This window comes from Pollachius pollachius (assembly GCF_949987615.1).
Source record: "Pollachius pollachius genome assembly, chromosome: 6".
NCBI classification, from domain to species: domain Eukaryota; kingdom Metazoa; phylum Chordata; class Actinopteri; order Gadiformes; family Gadidae; genus Pollachius; species Pollachius pollachius.
Window position 1 is genome coordinate 7212065 of NC_136939.1, and position 24158 is coordinate 7236222.

General features: G+C 45.2%; 2 protein-coding genes across 2 annotated transcripts; both read left to right on the plus strand.

Moving 5' to 3' along the window:
• The first annotated feature begins 3254 nt into the window (after positions 1 to 3254).
• On the plus strand, positions 3255 to 9824 carry LOC307077258 (uncharacterized protein). The gene is made up of 8 exons (XM_079738607.1): positions 3255 to 3310; positions 5046 to 5323; positions 5506 to 5569; positions 5982 to 6265; positions 6448 to 6511; positions 6924 to 7207; positions 7390 to 7453; positions 7860 to 9824. Exons 2-8 carry the CDS (start codon positions 5126 to 5128, stop codon positions 9170 to 9172), a joined length of 2271 nt encoding a protein of 756 aa, XP_079594733.1. The 5' UTR covers positions 3255 to 3310; positions 5046 to 5125; the 3' UTR covers positions 9173 to 9824.
• A 9275-nt stretch (positions 9825 to 19099) lies between these two features.
• Positions 19100 to 20333, plus strand: LOC307076979 (uncharacterized protein). Its single transcript, XM_079738212.1, has 2 exons — positions 19100 to 19161; positions 19574 to 20333. Exons 1-2 carry the CDS (start codon positions 19149 to 19151, stop codon positions 19936 to 19938), a joined length of 378 nt encoding a protein of 125 aa, XP_079594338.1. The 5' UTR covers positions 19100 to 19148; the 3' UTR covers positions 19939 to 20333.
• The last annotated feature ends 3825 nt before the right edge of the window (positions 20334 to 24158 follow it).

Below are 24158 nucleotides of genomic sequence, written 5' to 3' on the forward strand. Positions count from 1 at the left end.
TCGAATCCGCTCCTGCAAGTCTCAGCTGTGGGGTTTTCTGCAGGTACTTTTGCAACACGTCTTGGTGGTAAATGGGTAGCAAAAGTGATTGTATCCGTAGATGTCTAAAAGCAGAGCGTCCGTGGGCGGGACAAAATAGTTCCGCCCATAATTTCCTAATCCAATGAAAGTCACCGGCAGGGATGCATTTTTCAAATTACACTGGGACCAATCGCGTGCCAGCCATGGACCTATAAAGATTGCAGCATACTCTTTGAGCGGGATACTTCCTTTCTGGAGAAGCGAAGTAAGTGTCCTACTGAACGGAGGTGAGTATCCTACATTATGTTAAATGAAATTACTTAGATCAAGTGAATTCCCACCAAAGTATTCATTAACATGCCGCAAATGTCCTTCAATGTATTTTAATGGTCGCCATAACATAAGATCAGAAATGTCTTGGATGCTGCGCCGCCTGTGTGAAGTTGCCTCCCCGCCCCCCCAAATTATTTGAAAATAGTTTGAATACCCCCCGTCGCCCGAATGATTCGAAAATATGTGTTAAGTGCTGATTTGTACCGGTAAAATGATAATTTGCTACGCGATCACCAAATAGCTAGGCTAGTGGTACTCATGCTTGTCCGTTGAGCACTTGACATAGCCTCGGAAGGGTCGCCGCTGCCACATAGCCTTTGGCACTTTTGAATTGGTCAGAAATAATCTGCCAGTTGGCATGCAGCATCCAAGACATTTCTGAATTTATGTTATGGCGACCATTAAAATACATTGAAAGACATTTGCGGCATGTTAATGCAATACTTTGGGGGGAATTCACTTGAACTAAGTCATTTCATTTAACATAATGTAGGATACCCACCCAACGCCTCAAGCAGCAGCAGTGTTTGCCGGCACCAGCCAGCTCAAGCCACCACCAGCCACCGCCATCAGCATCCACCATCAGCAGCATCCACCATCAGCCGCATACACCATCAGCCGCAGCAGCCGCCGCCACCAGCAGCAGGAGCCACCACCTGCAGGAGAGTGAAAATAATCAGACCAGACCTTGAATAGCCTGTAGGTCAATGAGTTTCCCCACACATTGACAAATTGCTGCCAAGTTGGGGAAGGGGTGGACAGAAGCTTACATTATGAAAAAAAAGAATGACACTACTGTCTGTGTAATAACATTTGAAAGCTTGTCATGGTTTATATTTTTTGTGTGAAATAATTTCTATTCATATATGTAATCCAGCCTTTTCAAGGGTATAATTAAACAAAAGCAACCTTATTTCTACTAGCTATAGCATCAGACATACAGTACTCCAACACCGTAGCTAACACCGTCAGGTTCAGCAGGTTAAACCCGTCGTTAATCAACCTTATTGATCCTAGTAATCCTACATCAATAACTAACTAAATAAAAGTTGTCAGAGATTCACTACTTAACTTCTGGTGCAGTGATACCTTCACAGCTGGCGTCTACCAAGATAAAAATATATATAATTACGCTGCGCACATACAAATAAAGATCAGAGATACCTTCCCGGAGATACCTTCACAGATGGTGAAGTCAAGCTAACAAACTAGCAGGCAATTGTCTACAAAGATAAAAATATACATAATTACGCTGTGCATCTACAAATAAATATCAGTATATGCATCATAAAGGGCCTCTGATACAATATAGACAGTTGACAATTCAAAAGAGGTAGCTATTTAATGCACTTACCTCAGCAGTTACTCGACGGCCAGCAATGGAATTTAATGATCTCCAACCCCATAAATGGATGTTTTGGAACTATGCGAGGCTCCATACCCCGGAAGTAGGCGGCAAAAAACGCTACAACGGAGTCCAATTGAAGTGTCGCCACTCTGTTATATCTATCACTCTGGAAAAATTCATCCCTGCCGGCGACTTTCATTTGATTAGGAAATTATGGGCGAAACTATTTTGTCCCGCCCACGGACGCTCTGCTTCTTAGGCATCTACGGATACGAATCACTTTTGCTACACATTAACCACCTAGAAGTGTTGCAAAACTACATGCAAAAAAAGTTATATCACTTAAACTAACTAAGAGAGCATGAGGAATGGAGTCCGGAGCAAGTATCACAAAAATACTTTATTGTTGAAAAAGCAACAACAAAGCTGGGTAGTTTGCAAAGCACTGGTGAATGTCTTGATTATTGCGCTTAAGGTTTCCCTTTACAATGTTTTTTCCTTTTTTCTAGCGGGGACCACCAAATCAGCATTAATCCATACAATGACAGGAGATATACATCAACACGTTCCATTGTTCTAGGTTTCAAGTTTGACGTTAGCGCACCCTGACCCTGTGATGCATACACTGGCAGTTCACCAGAAAAAGGTTTGGGGCAGACTCTGGCGTCGTGACAAGTCCTACTTATAGAAAAACAGATGATTAGCTATTTTCCACTATAAATGTATTTAAATGATATATAGGCCTAATAATAATCAGTTTGCCATAACATGTAACCGTTAATTTCTTCCATAACAGCTTATATGAAGTAGCTCAAGTCTAGGGGGACTGGTCCTGAAATAATTCATAGATGATTGAAAGTAGTTTTGGAATAAAGAGTGCTAAAATCCCCCGGTGTGGGTACCAGATTGACTCGGCTGCCAGATCGACTCGGGGTCCTGCGCTTACAGATGACGTATCGACGCAAGCCAACGGACAAAACCCGGAAGGGTTGTTTATAAACGTGGCTCAATCATGGACATAAAAAGAAGGCTCAATCCGTTTTGGTTTTGATTTCATTGAACGCAGCCCCTTCTTTCGCGCAAACAAAGCCATTGGAAAAATGTCTAAAAGCACTGATGAATGCATATGTAACCCAGTTCCTGTTAGGGACTCTTATTCTGAAGGAGGAGAACGGAAGTGTCTGCATGTGGGTCGCTGTTTTGACTCTGTGTTGGGAGCGCTAGAAATAAAGTGGATCGCCCCGTTCAGTGAAAGGAGTTAACCGATTCTTCTTTTATATATTACCCAAGTATAGGCAACAATAATTTGTACATTAGATTATTATTCATAGATTAGAAAACAAAAGGAGTTCGTTAATACTTGGGAATAACATGGAAATGAATGAAACGCGCATGCGCATTTAAAAGACATCAAGGAAGAGCTCGCGTGGACCGCGATTGAGAAAAGTACAAGACACGCCTTCTCCTACTACAAGTTACGCCTCCTACTACAAGTTACGCCTACTACAAGTTACGCCTCCGTACGTCACGCAGACAGACCCTTCTCGTTCAAAGCGGGATGTTTATTGCGGGGAAGAGCCGCGGCGGCAGTCGTGATCGTAATTTCCGGTTAGTGCACCACGGAGTATTCGATTTGGAACAACACTAACTTCTGAACATTAGCGCACTTAGTGAGTGTGGATAGTGTACTACGTTTAAGTGTACTCATGGAAGTATGGATATTGGAACACAGCACATGGGTTTAGCGGATGACGCCATAAAACAAAGATGGCTGCGCCCGTAGTGAATGAGTTCAGATGTATTTTCTTTGCATTAATACCACGTTGGCCGTTTAATGTCGATTTTAAATGCTCTTAAACACTTGAATACATTTCTGATTTAATCCGGTCACCAATTTATGCATTGCATGATAGTGTTGGGCATGCAATTCCATGTAAATGTTGGTTTTAAGACGGTTTGCCAAAGAGGATAATGTAGAAAACAACAGCCTGCTCCTGCCCTTCGTGGCACGGGAAAAACGTGACAGCACTTTATGATATCGGCGAAAATAGCAAAATATTATTTAAATGTAAACGGAGTTACTTGAAATATTAAGTCGATACCCGATGGTGTTAAGGAATTCTTTGCAAACCATTTCAGGTTTTGTTGTTACCTTATGCAAGTGGTAATAAGTCTTAATCTTTAAAACCTAGTCCTTCTCGACCTCTCGTATTTTGTTACAGTATTCGATTGTGGGTTTTTATCCACAACAGAGTAAAATATGTTAATAAACATGTCACCTTGCGGCCCAAACTTTGAAAGAACAGCTTTTGCAAAAGCTGCCGTATCTGAAATTAGCCAACTGTTCTCGGAAGGCTCGGCAACCCTTCGCTTACAAATAACTCGGAGCCTGAAAGAAAACCAAGCGCTGAGGATGAAGGTGATGAGGAGTGAGCTGTTTTCTTTGCGGCTTCAAACGAGATCAAATGCATCGTGTGCGGCAAGTCGTTTTACCCTGGCTCGAGCCAACATCTGCAAACCACAGACTAAACCACTGGGAAATAGTGAGTTGTGTCCCGGATGTGAAATGTGGAAAACAATACGGATGTGTTCAGGGGGCACTATTAGTTGTTACATTTTAAGTAATTTTTTTTTTTTTTTAATAATAATCATGATTCAAAATGAACGTTAACCCCATTTCGTGCCCTTTGAATGGTATTGGATGTGATGTCTTTCTCATCATCGTCATCAGGCCAAAAACACAAGGCGGTTGGAAATTCCACTCATCCAATACAGCACCCATAGATTCTAGGCTGACTGCTAGATTCTGCCTGCGCTTAAAAGCCTGATGCTCTTTTGAATAGCATCATGACCAGGGCCTTGATAAAGCACGAGTCAAACTTGGTAGTTGCATTTCAAAGATGAAAACAGTCAAGAGCCCAGAATGGTTTCCAGACAGATGCCACATGAGCTGGTTTATCATTCTCAAACATCAATTCATTCAAAACGTATGAATGTTAGCTGATCAGCTTACAGGGAATGACAACGTTGTCGCTTGTTATTGCCAAAATAGAATAATTGCGCTTGTCTTGCATGTTATGTTGTGCTCATATCATTTTGCGCTGGTGTTCGTTCAGTGTCCTCAACCTGGTGAACCGCTTGAGCTTTTACCCGAGGGAGGGGGGCCTCCAAAACTCTGAATCTGTGTCTGCACTAGTTCACATTTTGAACCCTCTGTGTCAATTACATACATTTTAATTTTAACATGTATTGTGTTTATTTCACATGTATAAATGCACACGTCTCCTTTTTCTGCAAATAATGTATTGAAACATCACTTTGTCTTTTTTTTCCCTCTCTGCAGAAGACTGCGATGACTTTGGAGACCGCAGCACACAGCGCAACGCGACCTCAGAGAGTCTTTACGCCCCTGGTTCCTCCCACATGTCCAGTCACAGCGAGGAGCTGAGGATCCTGAACTTCTATGGAAAAGGGGAGGGCCCACTGGCGCTTGACGGCCATGTCACACTCTGCACCGCGTCTAAACTGGAGGCCCTGAACTCGCTGTCTGCAGACCACAGAGTGGTCAAGAGCCTGGAGTGCGGCGAGCAACTGGCCCGCCGCGAGGAGCTGACTGTGCAGGTTGGTAATCATCTTCTCATTCACCATCCAAAAGAGAAACTTCCTCTGATACAACTCCAGCACACACCCATAGAAAGCACACACCTTTATGATTCAATGTGTTGTTAGCGGGGATTGAAAACTATTCTGTGCTAATGAAAGAATATGTCTTGTGTGTGTTTCCTTCTTCATGTGGAAAGCAGCAGACCCCAGACACCATTTTAATCAAGAATGAAGAGGATATTGATGGAGGCATGCCCGCTGTAGGTTAGTAATACACATTGCATGCAAGAAAGCAGGAAAACGACCTGGATCAACTGAGAATGTACTCGAATCTACCTGCGCTGAAAAGCCTGGTCCTCATTTGAAAGCGCATCATGACCAGAGCCCTGCTGAAACACAAGGACTACTTATACAGTTTATAGTAGAACGATTTACATCTTCTTCATGGCAGACAGATGTCAGGAATGCTGAAAGCAGCTCTGATTCCCAATATAACTACAGTATTGGTAAAACAGGTGATAGTAACAACAGATAGCCTAGGTTGTGTCTTTATGACCTCCCCACATCTTTAAAAGGGGGAGAAATAGCAGTGCTATGTTTCAAAGGGATACATACTTTATCCCTTTATGCAAATAATGAATTAACACAATTACACTATCTTTATTTCCCTTTGCAGAAGACTGCGATGACTTTGGAGACTGCAGCACACAATACGGCGCCACCTTGGATATTCTGCATGTGGACGCTCCTGGCTCCTCCCACGTGTCAAGTCATAACGGGGAGCTGCGGATCCTGAGCGTCTATGGAAAAGGGGAGGGCCCACTGGCGCTTGACGGCCATGACACACTCTTCACCGCGTCCAAACTGGAGGCCCAGGACTCGCTGTCTGCAGACCACAGAGTGGTCAAGAGCCTGGAGCGTGACGAGCAGCTGGTCCGACGCGAGGAGCTGACTGTGCAGGTTGGAAATCATCTTCTCATTCACCATCCAAAAGAGAGGCTTCCTCTGCTACAACTCCAGCACACACCCATAGAAAGCACACACCTTTGTGATTCAATGTGTCATTAGCGGGGATTGACAACTATTCTTTCCAAATGAAAGAATATGTCTTGTGTGTATTTCCTTCCTTATGTGGAAAGCAGCAGACCCCAGACACCATTTTAATCAAGGCTGAAAAGGATATTGATGGAGGCATGCCCGCTGTAGGTTAGTAATACACATTGCATGCAAGAAAGCAGGAAAACGACCTGGATCAACTGGGAATGTTCTCGATTCTACCTGCGCTAAAAAGCCTGGTCCTCTTTTAAAAGCGCATCATGACCAGAGCCCTGCTAAAACACAAGGACTACTTATACAGTTTATAGTAGAATGATTAACATCTTCCTCATGACATGCAGGTGTCAGGAATGCTCAGATCAGCTCTGATTCCCAATATAACTACAGTATTGGTAAAACAGGTGAAAATAACAACAGATAGCCTGGGTTGTGTCTTTATGACATCCCCACATCTTTAAAAGCGGGAGACGTAGCAGTGCTATGTCTCAAAGGGATACATACTGTATCCTTTTATGCAAATAATGAATTAACACAATTACACTATCTTTTTTTCCCTTTGCAGAACACTGCGATGACTTTGGAGACTTCAGCGCACAGCACAGCGCCACCTTGGATAGTCTGCATGTGGACGCTCCTGGCTCCTCCCACGTGTCAAGTCACAACGGGGAGCTGCGGATCCTGAGGGTCTATGGAAAAGGGGAGGGCCCACTGGCGCTGGACGGCCATGACACACTCTTCACCGCGTCCAAACTGGAGGCCCCGAACTCGCGGTCTGCAGACCTCAGCGTGGTCAAGAGCCTGGAGTGCGGCGAGCAGCTGGTCCGCCGCGAGGAGCTGACTGTGCAGGTTGGAAATCATCTTCTCATTCACCATCCAAAAGGGAGGCTTCCTCTGCTACAACTCCAGCACACACCCAAAGAAAGCACACACCTTTATGATTCAATGCGTCGTTAGCGGGGATTGACAACTATTCTGTGCTAATGAAAGAATATGTCTTGTGTGTGTTTCCTTCTTTATGTGGAAAGCAGCAGACCCCAGACACCATTTTAATCAAGGTTGAAGAGGATATTGATGGAGGCATGCCCGCTGTAGGTTAGTAATACCCATAAATTGCAAGATAGCAAGAAAACAACCTGGATCAACTGAGAATGTACTCAAATCTACCTCGCTAGAAAGCCTGGTCCTCTTTTGAAAGCGCATCATGACCAAAGCCCTGCTAAAACACAAGGACTATTTATACAGTTTATAGTAAAATGATTTTCATCTTCTTCATGGCAGACAGGTGTCAGGAATGCTGAAATCAGCTCTGATTCCCAATATAACTACAGTATTGGTAAAACAGGTGATAGGAATAACAGATGGGTTGTGTCTTTATGACCTCCCCACATCTTTAAAAGGGGGAGAAGTAGCAGTGGTATGTCTCAAAGGGATACATACTTTATCCCTTTATGCAAAAAATGAATTAACACAATTACATTATCTTTTTTTTCCTTTGCAGAAGACTGCGATGACTTTGGAGACTGCAGCACTCAACATGGCACCACCTTGGATAATCTGCATGTGGACGCTCCTGGCTCCTCCCACGTGTCAAGTCACAACAGGGAGCTGCGGATCCTGAGCGTCTACGGAAAAGGGGAGGGCCCACTGGTGGTGGATGGCCATGACAACCTCTTCACTACGTTCAAACCGGAGGCTCTGAGCTCGCTGTCCGCGGAACCCAGCGTGGCAAAGAGCCTGGAGGGCGGCAAGCAGCTGGTCCACCGTGAGTTGCTGACTTGGCATCGGGGAGGCGGAAAGGACCGGCCTCGTGTGTTGTCTGTTGAGGGTTTTCCCGAAAAAGCCAATGTGACCATTCACAAGCGTACCCACAGCGGCGAGAAGCCGTATGGGTGCAACAAATGCACAAAGCGCTTCCAACTGAAAGGCATCCTGAAGATCCACATGAGGACTCACTCCGGGGAGAAGCCCTACAAGTGTAACCAATGCTTGAAGCGCTACAGTCATAGCTCCGACCTGAAGATCCACATGAGGACTCACTCCAGGGAGAAGCCCTACAGCTGTAAACAATGCGTGATGCGCTTCAGTCATAGCTTCGACCTGAAGGTCCACATGAGGACTCACTCCGGGGAGAAGCCCTACAGGTGTAACCAATGCGTGATGCGCTTCAGTCATAGCTCCAGCCTGAAGAGCCACATGAGGACTCACTCCGGGGAGAAGCCCTACAGGTGTGACCAATGCGTGAAGCGCTTCAGTAAGAGCTACAACCTGAAGATCCACTTGAGGACTCACTCCGGGGAGAAGCCCTACAAGTGTAACCAATGCATGAAGCCCTTCAGTCATAGCTCCGACCTGAAGGTCCACATAAGGACTCACTCCGGGGAGAAGCCCTACATGTGTGACCAATGTGTCAAGCGCTTTAGTCATAGCACTGACCTGAAGATCCACATGAGGACTCACTCCGGGGAGAAGCCTTACAGGTGTGACCATTGCGTGAAGCGCTTCAGTCATAGCACTGACCTAAAGGTCCACATGAGGACTCACTCCGGGGAGAAGCCTTATAGGTGTGACCAATGTGTGAAGCGCTTCGGACAGAGCTCTCACCTGAAGAACCACATGAGGATACACTCCGGGGAGAAGCCTTATAGGTGTGACCAATGTGTGAAGCGCTTCAGTCAGAGCTCCGGCCTGAAGAGACACATGAGGATACACTCCGGGGAGAAGCCTTATAGGTGTGACCAATGTGTGAAGCGCTTCAGTCAGAGCTCCGGCCTGAAAAGACACATGAGGATTCACTCCGGGGAGAAGCCCTGAAGGTGCAAGGCCAGCCTCTGCGACCCTAGCAATTTGCGTTGGCACATGCTCAAGCACAGAGGCAATGGGGTGCTTTGACACGGGCAACGGGATGCTTTGATTGACACCTCTATCCTGTATTTGTTGAAATGGCTGTTGTAGGTTTTTTTTTTCTTTGTGATTATAAACACTTTCCAAATTTTCGTTAACTTTTCTTTTATTGTTGTAAATAATTGATGTCTTTGTGATGAAGAATCACTTATTTTTTGGACACTTCAGACAACCAAATATTTGATTTAAATTTAGGGCATGATGATGGGAAGATACAGGCAGCAAAGTTACCGAGCATTCAATGAGACATTGGCTGTACATGATTCTTATAGGCCTCTTATTCGATTGGCCTCAGTATCAGACTTCGTGGCTACAGTTGCAATGCAAATGCAAACTATAACAAAACCTTTCAACTAGAGAGGACGGGAGGTATCTCCCTTTCAATTGGCTACCTACAATATACAATTGTATATTATAGTTAGGTCAAGCATGCAACGCTCAACCTTGGTCTTTCTTAAAGTGTAATTCCGGCGCAAATTGAACCCAGGGTCTTTGTTTTGGCATGAAAACCCATCAAATAAGCCCTCCAGATACCTTTTTAATGGAGCCGTGCACTGAGCCCTGTCGGATGCCGGGCCGAAACAACATTTGTTTCACTACGACTACTATCAGCTGCCCAACCCCTCCTTCTGCAAAAAATAAATAAATAAAACTGCTAATAAAACGCTTCAGGTGGCATTTTGAAAAGAGAAAAAATACATTTTATTAGTACATGGTATAGAGATAATAATGATTCTTTGATTGATATCCAGTCATTTTTTGCGGGGACACATTCCTGTTCCCCACTTGTATTGGAGTGGACGGAGATAACTACTTCTGGGCCCCTTGAATCGAGGGACCCGTCCACAGCCCGCTGAAACAGCTGCAATAGCAGGCTTGGCCGCTGAGCACTGGTGGATGGCGAAAGTATGCACTGTTCCCTTCTTTAATAGAGTGGCGAAGTCACGCCCCTTCCGGTAGAGCCCATGGGAACTATGAGATCGAAAAATATGAATGGGTTTCAATGAAGAGAAATTAATTACTTTCTGGACCCAGTCTTTATATGCCATGGATAACACATATGTTGTTTGTGGATTTAAATGATATTTTAAGTCGGGGCATGTTGAGAGTTTCAGTTATGCCGATGGGGAGATTGTCGGTCTTGTCCACGCCAGTCGCAGGGAGCGTGACGTCACATACGAGACACGTAGTCTTTCTCATTTTGTTTTCTCTACAGCCTTTAACTGAACAATTGCACAATAAACGATCAAACTCTTGACATGAAAAATTAACATTTAAATCCACAAACAACATATGTGTAATACGGGGCATATAAAGACTGGGATCAGAAGATAATTACTTTCTCTCCATTGAAACCCATTCATATTTTTCGATCTCATAGGTCCCATGGGCTCTACCGGAAGAGGCGTGACTTCGCCACTGTATAGGTCCATGACTGTTCCTGGGGGCTTGGGTTTACCGGTTCACGCGGAAAAACAAAACCGCGCTAACAACAAAACCATTTCAGGTTTTGTTGTTAGCTTATGCAAGTGGTAAAAAAGCCTTAATCTTTCAAACCTAGTCCTTCTCGACCTCTCGTATTTTGTTACAGTATTCGATTTTGGGTTTTTATCCACAACAGAGTAAAATATGTTAATAAACATGTCACCGTACGGCCCGACTTTGGAAGAACAGCTTTCGTCCATAATGGACGTACTTGCAAAAGCTGTCGTATCTGAAATTAGCCAACTGTTCTCGGAAGGTTCGGCTACTCTTCGTTTACAAATAACTCAGAGCCTGAAAGAAAACCAAGCGCTGAGGAGGAGGATGAAGGTGATGAGGAGTGAGCTGTTTTCTTTGCGGCTTCAAACGAGATCAAATGCATCGCGTGCGGCAAGACGTTTTGCCCTGGCTCGAGCCAACATCTGCAAACCACAGACTAATCCACTGGGAGATGGTGAGTTGTGTCCCGGCTGTGATGGGTGGAAAACAAGACGGTCCCAGTGTTCAGGGGGCACTATTAGTTTTTACATTTGTAGTCATTGAAAACAGTTTTATTAATAATCATGACTCAAAATGAACAATGAATAATGACGTTCATCCCATTTCCTGCTCTTTGAATGGTCTTCGATGTAATGTATTCCTCATCATCGTCATCAAGCCTAAAGCACAAGGCGGTTGGAAATTCCACTCATCTTACAGCACCCATAGATTCTAGGCTGACTGCTAGATTCTGCCTGCGCTAAAAAGCCTGATGCTCTTTTGAAAACCTTCATGACCAGAGCCCTGATGAAACACGAGTCAAACTTAGTAGTTGCATTTCAAAGATGGAAACAGTCAAGAGCCCAGAATGGTTTCCAGATGGCACATGAGCTGGTTTATCATTCTCAAACATCAATTCATTCAAAAAGTATAAATGTTAGCTGATCAGCTTACAGGGAATGTCATGTTGTGCTCGTATCATTTTGCGCTGGTGTTCGTTCAGTGTCCTCAACCTGGTCAACCGCTTGAGCTTTGAGTCGAGGGAGGGGGGCTCCCAAACTCTGAATCTGTACCTGCACTCGCACTTGTACATATTTTGAACCCTCTGTGTCAATGTTACATACACATACATTTAAATAGTTTCTTTCAAGTGTACAAATGCACACTGTCTCCTTTTCTGCAAATAATGTATCGAAACAATCACTTTCTGCTTTTTTTTTCCCCTCTGCAGAAGACTGCGATGACTTTGGAGACCGCATCACCCTGTGCAACGCAACCTCAGAGAGTCTTAATGCCCCTGGCTCCTCCCACATGTCCAGTCACAGCGAGGAGCTGAGGATCCTGAGCTTCTATGGAAAAGGGGAGGGCCCACTGGCGCTGGACTCGCTGCCTGCAGACCACGGCGTGGTCAAGCAGCTGGTCCGCCGCGAGGAGCTGACTGTGCAGGTTGGAAATCATCTTCTCATTCACCATCCTCTTCATGGCCGACAGGTGTCAGGGATGTTGAGATCAGCTCTGATTTCCAATATAACTACAGTTTTGGGAAACAGGTGATGGGAAATAACAGATAGCCTGGGTTGTGTCTTTATGACCTCCCCACATCTTTAAAAGGGGGAGACGTAGCAGTGGTATGTCTCAAAGGGATACATACTCTATCCCTTTATGCAAATGATGAATTAACACAATTACATTATCTTTTTTGCCTCTATAGAAGACTGCGATGACTTTTGGAGACTGCAGCACACAGCACAGCTCCACCTTGGAGAGTCTGCATGCGGACGCTCCTGGCTCCTCCCACATGTCAAGTCATAACGGGGAGCAGCGGATCCTGAGCCTCCATGGAAAAGGGGAGGGACCACATACGCTGGACGGCCATGACACACTCTTCACCGAGTCCGAACTGGAGGCCCCGAACTCGCGGTCTGCAGACCTTAGGGTGGTCAAGAGCCTGGAGCGCGGCGAGCAGCTGATCCGCCGCGAGGAGCTGACTGTGCAGGTTGGAAATCATCTTCTCATTCACCATCCAAAAGAGAGGCTTCCTCTGCTACAACTCCAGCACACACCCATAGAAAGCACACACCTTTGTGATTCAATGCGTCGTTAGCGGGGATTGACATCTATTCTGTGCTAATGAAAGAATATGTCTTGTGTGTTTCCTACTTTATGTGGAAAGCAGCAGACCCCAGAAACCATTTTAACCAAGGCTGCAAAGGATATTGATGGAGGCATGCCCGCTGTAGGTTAGTAATACACATTGGTTTCAAGTAAGCAGGAAAACAACCTGGATCAACTGAGAATGTAATCAAATCTTGCTGCGCTGAAAAGCCTGGTCCTCTTTTGAAAGCGCACCATGACCAGAGCCCTGCTGAAACACAAGGACTACTTATGCATTTTATAGTAGAACGATTTACATCTTCTTCATGGCCGACAGGTGTCAGGAATGTTGAGATCAGCTCTGATTCCCAATATAACTACAGTTTTGGTAAACACTTGATGGGAAACAACAGATAGCCTGGGTTGTGTCTGTATGACCTCCCCACATCTTTAAAAGGGGGAGACGTAGCAGTGGTATGTTTCAAAGGGATACATACTGTATCCCTTTATGCAAATAATGAATTAACACAATTACATTATCTTTTTTTCCCTCTGCAGAAGACTGCGATGACTTTGGAGACTGCAGCGCACAGCACAGCTCCACCTTGGAGAGTCTGCATGTGGACGCTCCTGGCTCCTCCCACGTGTCAAGTCACAACGGGGAGCTGCGGATCCTGAGCGTCCACGGAAAAGGGGAGGGCCCACTGGCGGTGGCTAGCCATGACAACCTCTTTACCGCGTTAGAACCGGAGGCTCTGAGCTCGCTGTCCACAGAACACAGCGTGGCAAAGAGCCTGGAGCGCGGACAGCAGCTGGTCCACCGCGAGTTGCTGACTTGGCATCGGGGCAGCGGCAAGGGCCGGCCTTGGGTTTTCCCGAAAATAACAGTAAGACCAAGCCCTACAGGTGTGTCCAATGCATGAAGTGCTACGGACAGAGCTCTGACCTGAAGATCCACATGAGGACTCACTCCGGGGAGAAGCCCTACAGGTGTGACCAATGCATGAAGTGCTTCGGACGGAGCTTCAACCTGAAGACCCACATGAGGACTCACTCCGGGGAGAAGCCCTACAGGTGTGACCAATTTATGAAGATTTTCGGACATAGCTCTGACCCGAAGAGTCACATGTGAACTCACTCTAGGGCGAAGCCCTGAAGGTGCAACGCCAGCCTCAGCGACCCTAGCAATTTGCGTTGCCACATGCTCAAGGACAGATGCAATGGGATGCTTTGTCATGGGCAACGGGACGTTATGATTGACATCTCTATCCTGTATTCGTTGAATTGTCTGCTGTAATTATTTTTTCTTCATGATTATAGACGCTTTCCAACTTTTCGTTCACCTTTCTTTTATTGTTGTAAATAATTGATTTCTGTGTGATGATGAATCACTTATTTTTTAGACACTTCGGACAACAAAATATTTAATTTTAAATTTGGAGCATGATCATGGGAAGATATAGGCAGCAAAGTTACAGAGCATACATTCAATGAGACAATGGGTGTACATGATTCTTATAGGCAATTTCACATCGTGGGTTAATACAAAGGAAACAAAGTTGAGGGGTATTCTCAGGGGTATATAATAAAGACACTCCGGGGAGAAGCCCTGAAGGTGCAAGGCCAGCCTCTGCGACCCTAGCAATTTGCGTTGGCACATGCTCAAGCACAGAGGCAATGGGGTGCTTTGACACGGGCAACGGGATGCTTTGATTGACACCTCTATCCTGTATTTGTTGAAATGGCTGTTGTAGGTTTTTTTTTTCTTTGTGATTATAAACACTTTCCAAATTTTCGTTAACTTTTCTTTTATTGTTGTAAATAATTGATGTCTTTGTGATGAAGAATCACTTATTTTTTGGACACTTCAGACAACCAAATATTTGATTTAAATTTAGGGCATGATGATGGGAAGATACAGGCAGCAAAGTTACCGAGCATTCAATGAGACATTGGCTGTACATGATTCTTATAGGCCTCTTATTCGATTGGCCTCAGTATCAGACTTCGTGGCTACAGTTGCAATGCAAATGCAAACTATAACAAAACCTTTCAACTAGAGAGGACGGGAGGTATCTCCCTTTCAATTGGCTACCTACAATATACAATTGTATATTATAGTTAGGTCAAGCATGCAACGCTCAACCTTGGTCTTTCTTAAAGTGTAATTCCGGCGCAAATTGAACCCAGGGTCTTTGTTTTGGCATGAAAACCCATCAAATAAGCCCTCCAGATACCTTTTTAATGGAGCCGTGCACTGAGCCCTGTCGGATGCCGGGCCGAAACAACATTTGTTTCACTACGACTACTATCAGCTGCCCAACCCCTCCTTCTGCAAAAAATAAATAAATAAAACTGCTAATAAAACGCTTCAGGTGGCATTTTGAAAAGAGAAAAAATACATTTTATTAGTACATGGTATAGAGATAATAATGATTCTTTGATTGATATCCAGTCATTTTTTGCGGGGACACATTCCTGTTCCCCACTTGTATTGGAGTGGACGGAGATAACTACTTCTGGGCCCCTTGAATCGAGGGACCCGTCCACAGCCCGCTTAAACAGCTGCAATAGCAGGCTTGGCCGCTGAGCACTGGTGGATGGCGAAAGTATGCACTGTTCCCTTCTTTAATAGAGTGGCGAAGTCACGCCCCTTCCGGTAGAGCCCATGGGAACTATGAGATCGAAAAATATGAATGGGTTTCAATGAAGAGAAATTAATTACTTTCTGGACCCAGTCTTTATATGCCATGGATTACACATATGTTGTTTGTGGATTTAAATGATATTTTAAGTCGGGGCATGTTGAGAGTTTCAGTTATGCCGATGGGGAGATTGTCGGTCTTGTCCACGCCAGTCGCAGGGAGCGTGACGTCACATACGAGACACGTAGTCTTTCTCATTTTGTTTTCTCTACAGCCTTTAACTGAACAATTGCACAATAAACGATCAAACTCTTGACATGAAAAATTAACATTTAAATCCACAAACAACATATGTGTAATACGGGGCATATAAAGACTGGGATCAGAAGATAATTACTTTCTCTCCATTGAAACCCATTCATATTTTTCGATCTCATAGGTCCCATGGGCTCTACCGGAAGAGGCGTGACTTCGCCACTGTATAGGTCCATGACTGTTCCTGGGGGCTTGGGTTTACCGGTTCACGCGGAAAAACAAAACCGCGCTAACAACAAAACCATTTCAGGTTTTGTTGTTAGCTTATGCAAGTGGTAAAAAAGCCTTAATCTTTCAAACCTAGTCCTTCTCGACCTCTCGTATTTTGTTACAGTATTCGATTTTGGGTTTTTATCCACAACAGAGTAAAATATGTTAATAAACATGTCACCGTACGGCCCGACTTTGGAAGAACAGCTTTCGTCCATAATGGACGTACTTGCAAAAGCTGTCGTATCTGAAATTAGCCAACTGTTCTCGGAAGGTTCGGCTACTCTTCGTTTACAAATAACTCAGAGCCTGAAAGAAAACCAAGCGCTGAGGAGGAGGATGAAGGTGATGAGGAGTGAGCTGTTTTCTTTGCGGCTTCAAACGAGATCAAATGCATCGCGTGCGGCAAGACGTTTTGCCCTGGCTCGAGCCAACATCTGCAAACCACAGACTAATCCACTGGGAGATGGTGAGTTGTGTCCCGGCTGTGATGGGTGGAAAACAAGACGGTCCCAGTGTTCAGGGGGCACTATTAGTTTTTACATTTGTAGTCATTGAAAACAGTTTTATTAATAATCATGACTCAAAATGAACAATGAATAATGACGTTCATCCCATTTCCTGCTCTTTGAATGGTCTTCGATGTAATGTATTCCTCATCATCGTCATCAAGCCTAAAGCACAAGGCGGTTGGAAATTCAACTCATCTTACAGCACCCATAGATTCTAGGCTGACTGCTAGATTCTGCCTGCGCTAAAAAGCCTGATGCTCTTTTGAAAAGCTTCATGACCAGAGCCCTGATGAAACACGAGACAAACTTAGTAGTTGCATTTCAAAGATGGAAACAGTCAAGAGCCCAGAATGGTTTCCAGATGGCACATGAGCTGGTTTATCATTCTCAAACATCAATTCATTCAAAAAGTATAAATGTTAGCTGATCAGCTTACAGGGAATGTCATGTTGTGCTCGTATCATTTTGCGCTGGTGTTCGTTCAGTGTCCTCAACCTGGTCAACCGCTTGAGCTTTGAGTCGAGGGAGGGGGGCTCCCAAACTCTGAATCTGTACCTGCACTCGCACTTGTACATATTTTGAACCCTCTGTGTCAATGTTACATACACATACATTTAAATAGTTTCTTTCAAGTGTACAAATGCACACTGTCTCCTTTTCTGCAAATAATGTATCGAAACAATCACTTTCTGCTTTTTTTTTCCCCTCTGCAGAAGACTGCGATGACTTTGGAGACCGCATCACCCTGTGCAACGCAACCTCAGAGAGTCTTAATGCCCCTGGCTCCTCCCACATGTCCAGTCACAGCGAGGAGCTGAGGATCCTGAGCTTCTATGGAAAAGGGGAGGGCCCACTGGCGCTGGACTCGCTGCCTGCAGACCACGGCGTGGTCAAGCAGCTGGTCCGCCGCGAGGAGCTGACTGTGCAGGTTGGAAATCATCTTCTCATTCACCATCCTCTTCATGGCCGACAGGTGTCAGGGATGTTGAGATCAGCTCTGATTTCCAATATAACTACAGTTTTGGGAAACAGGTGATGGGAAATAACAGATAGCCTGGGTTGTGTCTTTATGACCTCCCCACATCTTTAAAAGGGGGAGACGTAGCAGTGGTATGTCTCAAAGGGATACATACTCTATCCCTTTATGCAAATGATGAATTAACACAATTACATTATCTTTTTTGCCTCTATAGAAGACTGCGATGACTTTTGGAGACTGCAGCACACAGCACAGCTCCACCTTGGAGAGTCTGCATGCGGACGCTCCTGGCTCCTCCCACATGTCAAGTCATAACGGGGAGCAGCGGATCCTGAGCCTCCATGGAAAAGGGGAGGGACCACATACGCTGGACGGCCATGACACACTCTTCACCGAGTCCGAACTGGAGGCCCCGAACTCGCGGTCTGCAGACCTTAGGGTGGTCAAGAGCCTGGAGCGCGGCGAGCAGCTGATCCGCCGCGAGGAGCTGACTGTGCAGGTTGGAAATCATCTTCTCATTCACCATCCAAAAGAGAGGCTTCCTCTGCTACAACTCCAGCACACACCCATAGAAAGCACACACCTTTGTGATTCAATGCGTCGTTAGCGGGGATTGACATCTATTCTGTGCTAATGAAAGAATATGTCTTGTGTGTTTCCTACTTTATGTGGAAAGCAGCAGACCCCAGAAACCATTTTAACCAAGGCTGCAAAGGATATTGATGGAGGCATGCCCGCTGTAGGTTAGTAATACACATTGGTTTCAAGTAAGCAGGAAAACAACCTGGATCAACTGAGAATGTAATCAAATCTTGCTGCGCTGAAAAGCCTGGTCCTCTTTTGAAAGCGCACCATGACCAGAGCCCTGCTGAAACACAAGGACTACTTATGCATTTTATAGTAGAACGATTTACATCTTCTTCATGGCCGACAGGTGTCAGGAATGTTGAGATCAGCTCTGATTCCCAATATAACTACAGTTTTGGTAAACACTTGATGGGAAACAACAGATAGCCTGGGTTGTGTCTGTATGACCTCCCCACATCTTTAAAAGGGGGAGACGTAGCAGTGGTATGTTTCAAAGGGATACATACTGTATCCCTTTATGCAAATAATGAATTAACACAATTACATTATCTTTTTTTCCCTCTGCAGAAGACTGCGATGACTTTGGAGACTGCAGCGCACAGCACAGCTCCACCTTGGAGAGTCTGCATGCGGACGCTCCTGGCTCCTCCCACATGTCAAGTCATAACGGGGAGCAGCGGATCCTGAGCCTCCATGGAAAAAGGGAGGGACCACATACGCTGGACGGCCATGACACACTCTTCACCGAGTCCGAACTGGAGGCCACGAACTCGCGGTCTGCAGACCTGAGCGTGGTCAAGAGCCTGGAGCGCGGCGAGCAGCTGATCCGCCGCGAGGAGCTGACTGTGCAGGTTGGAAATCATCTTCTCATTCACCATCCAAAAGAGAGGCTTCCTCTGCTACAACTCCAGCACACAGCCATAGAAAGCACACACCTTTGTGATTCAATGCGTCGTTAGCGGGGATTGACATCTATTCTGTGCTAATGAAAGAATATGTCTTGTGTGTTTCCTACTTTATGTGGAAAGCAGCAGACCCCAGAAACCATTTTAACCAAGGCTGCAAAGGATATTGATGGAGGCATGCCCGCTGTAGGTTAGTAATACACATTGGTTTCAAGTAAGCAGGAAAACAACCTGGATCAACTGAGAATGTAATCAAATGTTGCTGCGCTGAAAAGCCTGGTCCTCTTTTGAAAGCGCACCATGACCAGAGCCCTGCTGAAACACAAGGACTACTTATGCATTTTATAGTAGAACGATTTACATCTTCTTCATGGCCGACAGGTGTCAGGAATGTTGAGATCAGCTCTGATTCCCAATATAACTACAGTTTTGGTAAACACTTGATGGGAAACAACAGATAGCCTGGGTTGTGTCTGTATGACCTCCCCACATCTTTAAAAGGGGGAGACGTAGCAGTGGTATGTTTCAAAGGGATACATACTGTATCCCTTTATGCAAATAATGAATTAACACAATTACATTATCTTTTTTTCCCTCTGCAGAAGACTGCGATGACTTTGGAGACTGCAGCGCACAGCACAGCTCCACCTTGGAGAGTCTGCATGTGGACGCTCCTGGCTCCTCCCACGTGTCAAGTCACAACGGGGAGCTGCGGATCCTGAGCGTCCACGGAAAAGGGGAGGGCCCACTGGCGGTGGCTGGCCATGACAACCTCTTTACCGCGTTAGAACCGGAGGCTCTGAGCTCGCTGTCCACAGAACACAGCGTGGCAAAGAGCCTGGAGCGCGGACAGCAGCTGGTCCACCGCGAGTTGCTGACTTGGCATCGGGGCAGCGGCAAGGGCCGGCCTTGGGTTTTCCCGAAAATAACAGTAAGACCAAGCCCTACAGGTGTGTCCAATGCATGAAGTGCTACGGACAGAGCTCTGACCTGAAGATCCACATGAGGACTCACTCCGGGGAGAAGCCCTACAGGTGTGACCAATGCATGAAGTGCTTCGGACGGAGCTTCAACCTGAAGACCCACATGAGGACTCACTCCGGGGAGAAGCCCTACAGGTGTGACCAATTTATGAAGATTTTCGGACATAGCTCTGACCCGAAGAGTCACATGTGAACTCACTCTAGGGCGAAGCCCTGAAGGTGCAACGCCAGCCTCAGCGACCCTAGCAATTTGCGTTGCCACATGCTCAAGGACAGATGCAATGGGATGCTTTGTCATGGGCAACGGGACGTTATGATTGACATCTCTATCCTGTATTCGTTGAATTGTCTGCTGTAATTATTTTTTCTTCATGATTATAGACGCTTTCCAACTTTTCGTTCACCTTTCTTTTATTGTTGTAAATAATTGATTTCTGTGTGATGATGAATCACTTATTTTTTAGACACTTCGGACAACAAAATATTTAATTTTAAATTTGGAGCATGATCATGGGAAGATATAGGCAGCAAAGTTACAGAGCATACATTCAATGAGACAATGGGTGTACATGATTCTTATAGGCAATTTCACATCGTGGGTTAATACAAAGGAAACAAAGTTGAGGGGTATTCTCAGGGGTATATAATAAAGACACTCCGGGGAGAAGCCCTGAAGGTGCAAGGCCAGCCTCTGCGACCCTAGCAATTTGCGTTGGCACATGCTCAAGCACAGAGGCAATGGGGTGCTTTGACACGGGCAACGGGATGCTTTGATTGACACCTCTATCCTGTATTTGTTGAAATGGCTGTTGTAGGTTTTTTTTTTCTTTGTGATTATAAACACTTTCCAAATTTTCGTTAACTTTTCTTTTATTGTTGTAAATAATTGATGTCTTTGTGATGAAGAATCACTTATTTTTTGGACACTTCAGACAACCAAATATTTGATTTAAATTTAGGGCATGATGATGGGAAGATACAGGCAGCAAAGTTACCGAGCATTCAATGAGACATTGGCTGTACATGATTCTTATAGGCCTCTTATTCGATTGGCCTCAGTATCAGACTTCGTGGCTACAGTTGCAATGCAAATGCAAACTATAACAAAACCTTTCAACTAGAGAGGACGGGAGGTATCTCCCTTTCAATTGGTTACCTACAATATACAATTGTATATTATAGTTAGGTCAAGCATGCAACGCTCAACCTTGGTCTTTCTTAAAGTGTAATTCCGGCGCAAATTGAACCCAGGGTCTTTGTTTTGGCATGAAAACCCATCAAATAAGCCCTCCAGATACTTTTTTAATGGAGCCGTGCACTGAGCCCTGTCGGATGCCGGGCCGAAACAACATTTGTTTCACTACGACTACTATCAGCTGCCCAACCCCTCCTTCTGCAAAAAATAAATAAATAAAACTGCTAATAAAACGCTTCAGGTGGCATTTTGAAAAGAGAAAAAATACATTTTATTAGTACATGGTATAGAGATAATAATGATTCTTTGATTGATATCCAGTCATTTTTTGCGGGGACACATTCCTGTTCCCCACTTGTATTGGAGTGGACGGAGATAACTACTTCTGGGCCCCTTGAATCGAGGGACCCGTCCACAGCCCGCTGAAACAGCTGCAATAGCAGGCTTGGCCGCTGAGCACTGGTGGATGGCGAAAGTATGCACTGTTCCCTTCTTTAATAGAGTGGCGAAGTCACGCCCCTTCCGGTAGAGCCCATGGGAACTATGAGATCGAAAAATATGAATGGGTTTCAATGAAGAGAAATTAATTACTTTCTGGACCCAGTCTTTATATGCCATGGATTACACATATGTTGTTTGTGGATTTAAATGATATTTTAAGTCGGGGCATGTTGAGAGTTTCAGTTATGCCGATGGGGAGATTGTCGGTCTTGTCCACGCCAGTCGCAGGGAGCGTGACGTCACATACGAGACACGTAGTCTTTCTCATTTTGTTTTCTCTACAGCCTTTAACTGAACAATTGCACAATAAACGATCAAACTCTTGACATGAAAAATTAACATTTAAATCCACAAACAACATATGTGTAATACGGGGCATATAAAGACTGGGATCAGAAGATAATTACTTTCTCTCCATTGAAACCCATTCATATTTTTCGATCTCATAGGTCCCATGGGCTCTACCGGAAGAGGCGTGACTTCGCCACTGTATAGGTCCATGACTGTTCCTGGGGGCTTGGGTTTACCGGTTCACGCGGAAAAACAAAACCGCGCTAACAACAAAACCATTTCAGGTTTTGTTGTTAGCTTATGCAAGTGGTAAAAAAGCCTTAATCTTTCAAACCTAGTCCTTCTCGACCTCTCGTATTTTGTTACAGTATTCGATTTTGGGTTTTTATCCACAACAGAGTAAAATATGTTAATAAACATGTCACCGTACGGCCCGACTTTGGAAGAACAGCTTTCGTCCATAATGGACGTACTTGCAAAAGCTGTCGTATCTGAAATTAGCCAACTGTTCTCGGAAGGTTCGGCTACTCTTCGTTTACAAATAACTCAGAGCCTGAAAGAAAACCAAGCGCTGAGGAGGAGGATGAAGGTGATGAGGAGTGAGCTGTTTTCTTTGCGGCTTCAAACGAGATCAAATGCATCGCGTGCGGCAAGACGTTTTGCCCTGGCTCGAGCCAACATCTGCAAACCACAGACTAATCCACTGGGAGATGGTGAGTTGTGTCCCGGCTGTGATGGGTGGAAAACAAGACGGTCCCAGTGTTCAGGGGGCACTATTAGTTTTTACATTTGTAGTCATTGAAAACAGTTTTATTAATAATCATGACTCAAAATGAACAATGAATAATGACGTTCATCCCATTTCCTGCTCTTTGAATGGTCTTCGATGTAATGTATTCCTCATCATCGTCATCAAGCCTAAAGCACAAGGCGGTTGGAAATTCAACTCATCTTACAGCACCCATAGATTCTAGGCTGACTGCTAGATTCTGCCTGCGCTAAAAAGCCTGATGCTCTTTTGAAAAGCTTCATGACCAGAGCCCTGATGAAACACGAGACAAACTTAGTAGTTGCATTTCAAAGATGGAAACAGTCAAGAGCCCAGAATGGTTTCCAGATGGCACATGAGCTGGTTTATCATTCTCAAACATCAATTCATTCAAAAAGTATAAATGTTAGCTGATCAGCTTACAGGGAATGTCATGTTGTGCTCGTATCATTTTGCGCTGGTGTTCGTTCAGTGTCCTCAACCTGGTCAACCGCTTGAGCTTTGAGTCGAGGGAGGGGGGCTCCCAAACTCTGAATCTGTACCTGCACTCGCACTTGTACATATTTTGAACCCTCTGTGTCAATGTTACATACACATACATTTAAATAGTTTCTTTCAAGTGTACAAATGCACACTGTCTCCTTTTCTGCAAATAATGTATCGAAACAATCACTTTCTGCTTTTTTTTTCCCCTCTGCAGAAGACTGCGATGACTTTGGAGACCGCATCACCCTGTGCAACGCAACCTCAGAGAGTCTTAATGCCCCTGGCTCCTCCCACATGTCCAGTCACAGCGAGGAGCTGAGGATCCTGAGCTTCTATGGAAAAGGGGAGGGCCCACTGGCGCTGGACTCGCTGCCTGCAGACCACGGCGTGGTCAAGCAGCTGGTCCGCCGCGAGGAGCTGACTGTGCAGGTTGGAAATCATCTTCTCATTCACCATCCTCTTCATGGCCGACAGGTGTCAGGGATGTTGAGATCAGCTCTGATTTCCAATATAACTACAGTTTTGGGAAACAGGTGATGGGAAATAACAGATAGCCTGGGTTGTGTCTTTATGACCTCCCCACATCTTTAAAAGGGGGAGACGTAGCAGTGGTATGTCTCAAAGGGATACATACTCTATCCCTTTATGCAAATGATGAATTAACACAATTACATTATCTTTTTTGCCTCTATAGAAGACTGCGATGACTTTTGGAGACTGCAGCACACAGCACAGCTCCACCTTGGAGAGTCTGCATGCGGACGCTCCTGGCTCCTCCCACATGTCAAGTCATAACGGGGAGCAGCGGATCCTGAGCCTCCATGGAAAAGGGGAGGGACCACATACGCTGGACGGCCATGACACACTCTTCACCGAGTCCGAACTGGAGGCCCCGAACTCGCGGTCTGCAGACCTTAGGGTGGTCAAGAGCCTGGAGCGCGGCGAGCAGCTGATCCGCCGCG